Source organism: Mobula hypostoma, chromosome X1 (genome assembly GCF_963921235.1).
Source record: "Mobula hypostoma chromosome X1, sMobHyp1.1, whole genome shotgun sequence".
NCBI lineage: Eukaryota > Metazoa > Chordata > Chondrichthyes > Myliobatiformes > Myliobatidae > Mobula > Mobula hypostoma.
Window position 1 is genome coordinate 71,754,832 of NC_086128.1, and position 11,174 is coordinate 71,766,005.

Sequence of the window (11,174 nt, forward strand, 5' to 3'; positions counted from 1 at the left end):
CGATTCAGGCAAAACGAGAGCTACAAGTCTTGGCAATGTTTATTCAGTGACTCTGTGTAACTGTACAGAGTCACCATTTATTCAGAGTGACGGTCACTCACTGTGTAACTGTACAGAGTCACTGTTTATTCAGGATGAGGGTCACTGTGTAACTGTACAGAGTCACTGTTTATTCAGAGTGACGGTCACTGTGTAACTGTACAGAGTCACTGTTTATTCAGGGTGAGGGTCACTGTGTAACTGTACAGAGTCACTGTTTATTCAGAGTGACGGTCACTGTGTAACTGTACAGAGTCACTGTTTATTCAGGGTGAGGGTCACTGTGTAACTGTACAGAGTCACTGTTTATTCAGGGTGAGGGTCACTCACTGTGTAACTGTACAGAGTCACTGTTTATTCAGGGTGAGGGTCACTGTGTAACTGTACAGAGTCACTGTTTGTTCAGGGTGAAGGTCACTCACTGTGTAACTGTACAGAGTCACTGTTTATTCAGGGTGACGGTCATGGTGTAACTGTACAGAGTCACTGTTTATTCAGGGTGAGGGTCACTGTGTAACTGTACAGAGTCACTGTTTATTCAGGGTGAGGGTCACTCACTGTGTAACTGTACAGAGTCACTGTTTATTCAGAGTGAGGGTCACTGTGTAACTGTACAGAGTCACTGTTTATTCAGGGTGAGGGTCACTGTGTAACTGTACAGAGTCACTGTTTATTCAGGGTGAGGGTCACTGTGTAACTGTACAGAGTCACTGTTTATTCAGGGTGAGGGTCACTCACTGTGTAACTGTACAGAGTCACTGTTTTTTCAGGGTGAGGGTCACTGTGTAACTGTACAGAGTCACTGTTTATTCAGGGTGAGGGTCACTGTAACTGTACAGAGTCACTGTTTATTCAGGGTGAGAGTCACTGTGTAACTGTACAGAGTCACTGTTTATTCAGGGTGAGGGTCACTGTGTAACTGTACAGTCACTGTTTATTCAGGGTGAGGGTCACTGTGTAACTGTACAGAGTCACTGTTTATTCAGGGTGAGGGTCACCGTGTAACTGTACAGAGTCACTGTTTATTCAGAGTGAGGGTCACTGTGTAACTGTACAGAGTTACTGTTTATTCAGGGTGAGGATCACTGTGTAACTGTACAGAGTCACTGTTTATTCAGGGTGAGAGTCACTGTGTAACTGTACAGAGTCACTGTTTATTCAGGGTGAGGGTCACTGTGTAACTGTACAGAGTCACTGTTTATTCAGGGTGAGGGTCACTGTGTAACTGTACAGAGTCACTGTTTATTCAGGGTGAGGGTCAGTCACTGTGTAACTGTACAGAGTCACTGTTTATTCAGGGTGAGGGTCACTCACTGTGTAACTGTAGAGAGTCACTGTTTATTCAGGGTGAGGGTCACTGTGTAACTGTACAGAGTCACTTTTTATTCAGGGTGAGGATCAGTCACTGTGTAACTGTACAGAGTCACTGTTTATTCAGGGTGAGGGTCACTGTGTAACTGTACAGAGTCACTGTTTATTCAGGGTGAGGGTCACTGTGTAACTGTACAGAGTCACTGTTTATTCAGGGTGAGGGTCACTCACTGTGTAACTGTACAGAGTCACTGTTTATTCAGGGTGAGGGTCACTGTGTAACTGTACAGAGTCACTGTTTATTCAGGGTGATGGTCACTGTGTAACTGTACAGAGTCACTGTTTATTCAGGGTGAGGGTCACTGTGTAACTGTACAGAGTCACTGTTTATTCAGGGTGAGGGTCAGTCACTGTGTAACTGTACAGAGTCACTGTTTATTCAGGGTGAGGGTCACTGTGTAACTGTACAGAGTCACTGTTTATTCAGGGTGAGGGTCACTCACTGTGTAACTGTACAGAGTCACTGTTTATTCAGGGTGAGGGTCACTCACTGTGTAACTGTACAGAGTCACTGTTTATTCAGGGTGAGGGTCACTGTGTAACTGTACAGAGTCACTGTTTATTCAGGGTGAGAGTCACTGTGTAACTGTACAGAGTCACTGTTTATTCAGGGTGAGGGTCACTGTGTAACTGTACAGAGTCACTGTTTATTCAGGGTGAGGGTCACTGTGTAACTGTACAGAGTCACTGTTTATTCAGGGTGAGGGTCAGTCACTGTGTAACTGTACAGAGTCACTGTTTATTCAGGGTGAGGGTCACTCACTGTGTAACTGTAGAGAGTCACTGTTTATTCAGGGTGAGGGTCACTGTGTAACTGTACAGAGTCACTGTTTATTCAGGGTGAGGGTCAGTCACTGTGTAACTGTACAGAGTCACTGTTTATTCAGGGTGAGGGTCACTGTGTAACTGTACAGAGTCACTGTTTATTCAGGGTGAGGGTCACTGTGTAACTGTACAGAGTCACTGTATATTCAGGGTGAGTGTCACTGTGTAACTGTACAGAGTCACTGTTTATTCAGGGTGAGGGTCACTGTGTAACTGTACAGAGTCACTGTTTATTCAGGGTGAGGGTCACTGTGTAACTGTACAGAGTCACTGTATATTCAGGGTGAGGGTCACTGTGTAACTGTACAGAGTCACTGTTTATTCAGGGTGAGGGTCACTGTGTAACTGTACAGAGTCACTGTTTATTCAGGGTGACGGTCACTGTGTAACTGTACAGAGTCACTGTTTATTCAGGGTGAGGGTCACTGTGTAACTGTACAGAGTCACTGTTTATTCAGGGTGAGGGTCACTGTAACTGTTCAGAGTCACTGTTTATTCAGGGTGAGGGTCACTGTGTAACTGGACAGAGTCACTGTCTATTCAGGGTGAGGGTCACTGTGTAACTGTACAGCGTCACCGTTTATTCAGGGTGAGGGTCACTGTGTCTCTGTACAGAGTCAGTGTTTATTCAGGGTGAGGGTCACTGTGTAACTGTACAGAGTCACTGTTTATTCAGGGTGAGGGTCACTGTGTAACTGTACAGAGTCACTGTTTATTCAGGGTGAGGGTCACTGTGTAACTGTACAGAGTCACTGTTTATTCAGGGTGAGGGTCACTGTGTAACTGTACAGAGTCACTGTTTATTCAGGGTGAGGGTCACTGTGTAACTGTACAGAGTCACTGTTTATTCAGGGTGAGGGTCACTGTGTAACTGTACAGAGTCACTGTTTATTCAGAGTGAGGGTCACTGTGTAACTGTACAGAGTCACTGTTTATTCAGGGTGAGGGTCACTGTGTAACTGTACAGAGTCACTGTTTATTCAGGGTGAGGGTCACTCACTGTGTAACTGTACAGAGTCACTGTTTATTCAGGGTGAGGGTCACTGTGTAACTGTACAGAGTCACTGTTTATTCAGAGTGAGGGTCACTGTGTAACTGTACAGAGTCACTGTTTATTCAGGGTGAGGGTGACTCACTGTGTAACTGTACAGAGTCATTGTTTATTCAGGGTGAGGGTCACTGTGTAACTGTACAGAGTCACTGTTTATTCAGGGTGAGGGTCACTGTGTAACTGTACAGAGTCACTGTTTATTCAGGGTGAGGGTCACTGTGTAACTGTACAGAGTCACTGTTTATTCAGGGTGAGGGTCACTGTGTAACTGTACAGAGTCATTGTTTATTCAGGGTGAGGGTCACTGTGTAACTGTACAGAGTCACTGTTTATTCAGGGTGAGGGTCACTGTGTAACTGTACAGAGTCACTGTTTATTCAGGGTGAGGGTCACTGTGTAACTGTACAGAGTCACTGTTTATTCAGAGTGAGGGTCACTGTGTAACTGTACAGAGTCACTGTTTATTCAGGGTGAGGGTGACTCACTGTGTAACTGTACAGAGTCACTGTTTATTCAGAGTGAGGGTCACTGTGTAACTGTACAGAGTCACTGTTTATTCAGGGTGAGGGTCACTGTGTAACTGTACAGAGTCACTGTTTATTCAGGGTGAGGGTCACTGTGTAACTGTACAGAGTCACTGTTTATTCAGAGTGAGGGTGACTCACTGTGTAACTGTACAGAGTCACTGTTTATTCAGGGTGAGGGTCACTGTGTAACTGTACAGAGTCACTGTTTATTCAGGGTGAGGGTCACTGTGTAACTGTACAGAGTCACTGTTTATTCAGGGTGAGGGTCACTGTGTAACTGTACAGAGTCACTGTTTATTCAGGGTGAGGGTCACTGTGTAACTGTACAGAGTCACTGTTTATTCAGAGTGAGGGTCACTGTGTAACTGTACAGAGTCACTGTTTATTCAGGGTGAGGGTCACTGTGTAACTGTACAGAGTCACTGTTTATTCAGGGTGAGGGTCACTGTGTAACTGTACAGTCACTGTTTATTCAGGGTGAGGGTCACTGTGTAACTGTACAGAGTCACTGTTTATTCAGGGTGAGGGTCACTCACTGTGTAACTGTACAGAGTCACTGTATATTCAGGGTGAGGGTCACTGTGTAACTGTACAGAGTCACTGTTTATTCAGGGTGAGGGTCACTGTGTAACTGTACAGAGTCACTGTTTATTCAGGGTGAGGATCACTGTGTAACTGTACAGAGTCACTGTTTATTCAGGGTGAGGGTCACTCACTGTGTAACTGTACAGAGTCACTGTTTATTCAGGGTGAGGGTCACTGTGTAACTGTACAGAGTCACTGTTTATTCAGAGTGAGGGTCACTGTGTAACTGTACAGAGTCACTGTTTATTCAGGGTGAGGGTCACTCACTGTGTAACTGTACAGAGTCACTGTTTATTCAGGGTGAGGGTCACTGTGTAACTGTACAGAGTCACTGTTTATTCAGGGTGAGGGTCACTGTGTAACTGTACAGAGTCACTGTTTATTCAGGGTGAGGGTCACTGTGTAACTGTACAGAGTCACTGTTTATTCAGGGTGAGGGTCACTCACTGTGTAACTGTACAGAGTCACTGTTTTTTCAGAGTGAGGGTCACTCACTGTGTAACTGTACAGAGTCACTGTTTATTCAGGGTGAGGGTCACTGTGTAACTGTACAGAGTCACTGTTTATTCAGGGTGAGGGTCACTGTGTAACTGTACAGAGTCACTGTTTATTCAGGGTGAGGGTCACTGTGTAACTGTACAGAGTCACTGTTTATTCAGGGTGAGGGTCACTGTGTAACTGCACAGAGTCACTGTTTATTCAGGGTGAGGGTCACTGTGTAACTGTACAGAGTCACTGTTTATTCAGGGTGAGGGTCACTGTGTAACTGTACAGAGTCACTGTTTATTCAGGGTGAGGGTCACTGTGTAACTGTACAGAGTCACTGTTTATTCAGGGTGAGGGTCACTGTGTAACTGTACAGAGTCACTGTTTATTCAGGGTGAGGGTCACTGTGTAACTGTACAGAGTCACTGTTTATTCAGGGTGAGGGTCACTGTGTAACTGTACAGAGTCACTGTTTATTCAGGGTGAGGGTCACTGTGTAACTGTACAGAGTCATTGTTTATTCAGGGTGAGGGTCACTCACTGTGTAACTGTACAGAGTCACTGTTTATTCAGGGTGAGGGTCACTCACTGTGTAACTGTACAGAGTCACTGTTTGTTCAGGGTGAGGGTCACTGTGTAACTGTACAGAGTCACTGTATATTCAGGGTGAGGGTCACTGTGTAACTGTACAGAGTCACTGTTTATTCAGGGTGAGGGTCACTCACTGTGTAACTGTACAGAGTCACTGTTTATTCAGGGTGAGGGTCACTGTGTAACTGTACAGAGTCACTGTTTATTCAGAGTGAGGGTCACTGTGTAACTGTACAGAGTCACTGTTTATTCAGGGTGAGGGTGACTCACTGTGTAACTGTACAGAGTCACTGTTTATTCAGGGTGAGGGTCACTGTGTAACTATACAGAGTCACTGTTTATTCAGGGTGAGGGTCACTGTGTAACTGTACAGAGTCACTGTTTATTCAGAGTGAGGGTCACTGTGTAACTGTACAGAGTCACTGTTTATTCAGGGTGAGGGTCACTGTGTAACTGTACAGAGTCACTGTTTATTCAGGGTGAGGGTCACTGTGTAACTGTACAGAGTCACTGTTTATTCAGAGTGAGGGTCACTGTGTAACTGTACAGAGTCACTGTTTATTCAGAGTGAGGGTCACTGTGTAACTGTACAGAGTCACTGTTTATTCAGGGTGAGGGTGACTCACTGTGTAACTGTACAGAGTCACTGTTTATTCAGGGTGAGGGTCACTCACTGTGTAACTGTACAGAATCACTGTTTATTCAGGGTGAGGGTCACTGTGTAACTGTACAGAGTCACTGTTTATTCAGGGTGAGGGTCACTGTGTAACTGTACAGAGTCATTGTTTATTCAGGGTGAGGGTCACTGTGTAACTGTACAGAGTCACTGTTTATTCAGGGTGAGGGTCACTGTGTAACTGTACAGAGTCACTGTTTGTTCAGGGTGAGGGTCACTGTGTAACTGTACAGAGTCACTGTTTATTCAGGGTGAGGGTCACTGTGTAACTGTACAGAGTTACTGTTTATTCAGGGTGAGGGTCACTCACTGTGTAACTGTACAGAATCACTGTTTATTCAGGGTGAGGGTCACTGTGTAACTGTACAGAGTCATTGTTTATTCAGGGTGAGGGTCACTGTGTAACTGTACAGAGTCACTGTTTATTCAGGGTGAGGGTCACTGTGTAACTGTACAGAGTCACTGTTTATTCAGGGTGAGAGTCACTCACTGTGTAACTGTACAGAGTCATTGTTTATTCAGGGTGAGGGTCACTGTGTAACTGTACAGAGTCACTGTTTGTTCAGGGTGAAGGTCACTCACTGTGTAACTGTACAGAGTCACTGTTTATTCAGAGTGAGGGTCACTGTGTAACTATACTGAGTCACTGTTTATTCAGGGTTTCCATTCACCTCTTCTCTTTCCCCACAGACCCTACAGTGACCTGACCTACTGCACCGAGTACTTGATGGAACATCTCGGTTATTACTGGCCAAATGAAGTTGGCGAGGTGTTGTTTGTCCAGGTCCATTATGATTTCTTCCGCTCCTGCCTGAAGAATATGGAGCCACTTCTGTCTGACCCTCCAGACATTGCAGTGCTGGGTCTGATTTTGTCCCCCATCGGGATCATTCCCATCATGGTCACCCTGGTCGTCTGGTGCAGCAAGAATAGTGAGACCAATGCCAAGAAGTAGACGTCCCCCTTCACCTTCACATCATTCGCAAGACACTGAACATTACAACACAGCACAGTCCCTTCACCCCACGTTAGCTGATATTTTCACCTACTCTGAGATCAATCTAACCCTTCCCTCCCGAGTTAACCTTCCATATTCCTCTCATCCACCTGCCTGAGAGTCTCCTAAATATCTCTGATGTATCTGCCTCGACCACCAACCCTGGCAGGGCTGTTCAACGCACCCATCACTCTCTGTGTTAAAAATACTTCCCTCGGACCTACCACACCTCCAACCCACCCGTTCCGGCAATCACTATAAAGTTCCGCCCCCCCCTCCTATTAGCCATTTCCACCTGGGGAAAAGTCTCTGGCCGTCCACTCAATCTGCACCTCTTATCATCTTGTACACCTCTATCAAATCACCTCTCATCCTCCCTCGCTCCCGAGAGAAAAAGCCCGAACTCGATCAACCTCTCCCCATGAGACACACACTCTAATCCAGGCAGGATCCTGGTGAATCTCCTCTGCAGCCTCTCTAATCCAGGCAGCATCCTGGTGAATCTCCTCTGCACCCTCTCTAATCCAGGCAGCAACCTGGTGAATCTCCTCTGCACCCTCTCTAATCCAGGTCACATCCTGGTGAATCTCCTCTGCACCCTCTCTAATCCAGGCAGCATCCTGGTGAATCTCCTCTGCACCCTCTCTAATCCAGGTCACATCCTGGTGAATCTCCTCTGCACCCTCTCTAATCCAGGCAGCATCCTGGTGAATCTCCTCTGCACCCTCTCTAATCCAGGCAGCATCCTGGTGAATCTCCTCTGCACCCTCCCTAATCCAGGCAGCATCCTGGTGAATCTCCTCTGCACCCTCTCTAATCCAGGTCACATCCTGGTGAATCTCCTCTGCACCCTCTCTAATCCAGGCAGCATCCTGGTAAATCTCCTCTGCACCCTCTCTAATCCAGGCAGCATCCTGGTGAATCTCCTCTGCACCCTCTCTAATCCAGGCAGCATCCTGGTGAATCTCCCTCTGCACCCTCTCTAATCCAGGCAGCATCCTGGTGAATCTCCTCCTGGATTGAATTGATGTATCATTCACCTTTGGTTTCCGTGGTTACCAATAATCAGAGATTCCCCTTTTTTAGGTTTTTCAGACATACTAGACAGGGTTATCCATTAAGTCTTTTGTTATTGGATATAGCTTTGGAACCCCTGGCAATTGCCTTTTGGGATTCACCCAATATATTTGGAATTATTTGTGGGAAGGAGACGCATAAGGTATCATTGTATGCAGGTGACTTGTTACTATATATCTCTAACTCAGAGAAATTCATCCCAGTAGCTTTATCACTATTAGCTCAGTTTAGTAGTTTTTCTGGTTATAAACTAAATCTTTATAAGAGTGAGCTTCCTCCATTAAATATGCAAATTCCAATTTATAGACAATTACCATTTGAATTAATTACTGATTATTTCACTTATTTGGATGTCAAAATTACTAAAAAATATATAATAATCTATCTAAAGTTAACTTTCTACCCTTAATTGACCATGTTAAACAATTGTTTACTAAATGGTCCCCACTGTCCTTATGTAACTTTATACTTTATTGTCGCCAAACAATTGATACTAGAGTGTACAATCATCACAGCGATATTTGATTCTGCGCTTCATGCTCCCTGGAGTGCAAATCGATAGTAAATATTAAAAATTTAAATTATAAATCATAAATAGAAAATAGAAAATGGAAAGTAAGGTTGTGCAAAAAAACAAGAGGCAGGTCCGGATATTCGGAGGGTATGGCCCACATCCAGGTCAGGATCCGTTCAGCAATCTTATCACAGTTGGAAAGAAGCTGTTCCCAAATCCGGCCATACGAGTCTTCAAGCTCCTGAGCCTTCTCCCGGAGGGAAGAGGAATGAAAAGTGTGTTGGCTGGGTGGGTCGTGTCCTTGATTATCCTGGCAGCACTGCTCCGACAGCGTGCGGTGTGAAGTGAGTCCACGGACGGAAGATTGGTTTGTGTGATGTGCTGGGCTGTGTTCACGATCTTCTGCAGCTTCTTCCGGTCTTGGAAAGGACAACTTCCATACCAGGTTGTGATGCACCCTAGAAAAATGCTTTCTACGGTGCATCTATAAAAGTTAGTGAGGGTTTTAGGGGACAGGCCAAATTTCTTTAGCTTTCTCAGGAAGTAAAGGTGCTGGTGGGCCTTCTTGGCAGTGAACTCTGCTTGTTTGGACCAAGTCAGGTCATTTGTGATATTGACCCCGAGGAACTTAAAGCTTTTGTCCTGTTCCACTTGCGCACCACTGATGTAAATTGGGTCGTGCGGTCCGCTACTCCTTCTGAAGTCAACAACCAATTTCTTCGCCTTGCTGACGTTGAGGGATAGGTTATTGTCTTCGCACCATGCCACCAGGTTCTTAATTTCCTCTCTGTACTCAAACTCATCATTGATTGGTCGAATTAATGCTATTAAAACGACTGTTTTACCTAAATTTCTGTATTTATTTCAAATGGCCACCAATTTTTACCCCTAAATCTTTTTTTGATATTATTGATTCTAAAATTTCTTCATATACATGGCAGAATAAAAATCCTAGATTGAGTAAGAAATATCTACAGAAATCAAATAAGGACGGTGGTTTAGCATTGCCAAATTTTAGATTTTATTATTGGGCAATTAATATCTGATATTTAATATTCCGGACGCAAGATTGGGATGGGATGCAACATTGTCCACGATGGGTGAACCGGGAGGGCGAGTCTGTGCAGGGGTTCTCATTAGTTTCTACTTGAGGAGCTTTGTTCCCCTTTGCATTAACCAAACTGAATAAACAAATAATTAATCCGATAATTAAACATACCATACGAATACGGTTTCAATTTCGCAAATTTTTTGGATTGAACGGATTTATTTTATCTAGTCCTATTATATCTAATTTTTTTCTTTCAACCTCCTAGAATTGATCGAGCTTTTTCCTTATGGAAAACGAGGGGAATAGCATGCTTTTGCGATATATCCATGGATGATTGTTTCATGTCATTTGAACAAATATCTAATAAATATAAGTTGCCCAGTTCACATTTTTTTTAGATATCTGCAGATTAGAAGTTTTTTGAATGGTATTTTACCTAACTTTCCAATATTTCACCCAATTAATATTACAGAAAAAAATTTTAGTTTTAAATCCCTATCAGAAGCGCTTAATAGCAGTCTTGTATGATTTAATTACGAAAATATATCTAGGTACATCTGATAAATTAAAAAATGAATGGGAAAGAGAACTTCATGTATCTTTACCTATAGAGAAATGGGAGAAAATTATTCAACTAGTTAATACTTCCTCAATGTGTCCTAGACATACACTGATACAATTTAAAATAGTCCATAGGGCTCATATGTCTAAGAATCTCCTCTGCACCTTTTCTAATCCAGGTAGCATCCTGGTGAATCTCCTCTGCACCCTCTCTAATCCAGGCAGCATCCTGGTGAATCTCCTCTGCACCCTCTCTAATCCAAGCAGCATCCTGGTGAATCTCCTCTGCACCCTCTCTAATCCAAGCAGCATCCTGGTGAATCTCCTCTGCACCCTCTCTAATCCAGGCAGCATCCTGGTGAATCTCCTCTGCACCCTCTCTAATCCAGGCAGCATCCTGGTGAATCTCCTCTGCACCCTCTCTAATCCCGGCAGCATCCTGGTGAACCTCCTCTGCACCCTCTCTAATCCAGGCAGCATCCTGGTGAATCTCCTCTGCACCCTCTCGAATCCAGCTAGTGTCCTGGTGAATCTCCTCTGCACCCTCTCTAATCCGGGCAGCATCCTGGTGAATCTCCTCTGCACCCTCTCTAATCCAGGCAGCATCCTGGTGAATCTCCACTGCACCCTCTCGAATCCAGCTAGTGTCCTGGTGAATCTCCTCTGCACCCTCTCTAATCCAGGCAGCATCCTGGTGAATCTCCTCTGCACCCTTTCTAATCCAGACAACATCCTGGTAAATCTCCTCTGCACCCTCTCTAATCCAGGCAGCATCCTGGTGAATCTCCTCTGCACCCTTTCTAATCCAGACAGCCTCCTGGTA

General features: G+C 44.6%; 1 protein-coding gene across 2 annotated transcripts in view; it reads left to right on the forward strand.

Moving 5' to 3' along the window:
* Window positions 1-10,677, forward strand: part of ramp2 (receptor (G protein-coupled) activity modifying protein 2) — a 32,411-nt gene extending 21,734 nt beyond the window's left edge. For both annotated transcript variants that reach the window (XM_063037259.1, XM_063037260.1), the window contains exon 4: window positions 6,842-10,677. In XM_063037259.1, the coding sequence (XP_062893329.1) occupies window positions 6,842-7,106 (265 nt within the window). In that variant the 3' untranslated portion in view covers window positions 7,107-10,677. The remainder of the gene's footprint in view (window positions 1-6,841) is intronic.
* The last annotated feature ends 497 nt before the right edge of the window (window positions 10,678-11,174 follow it).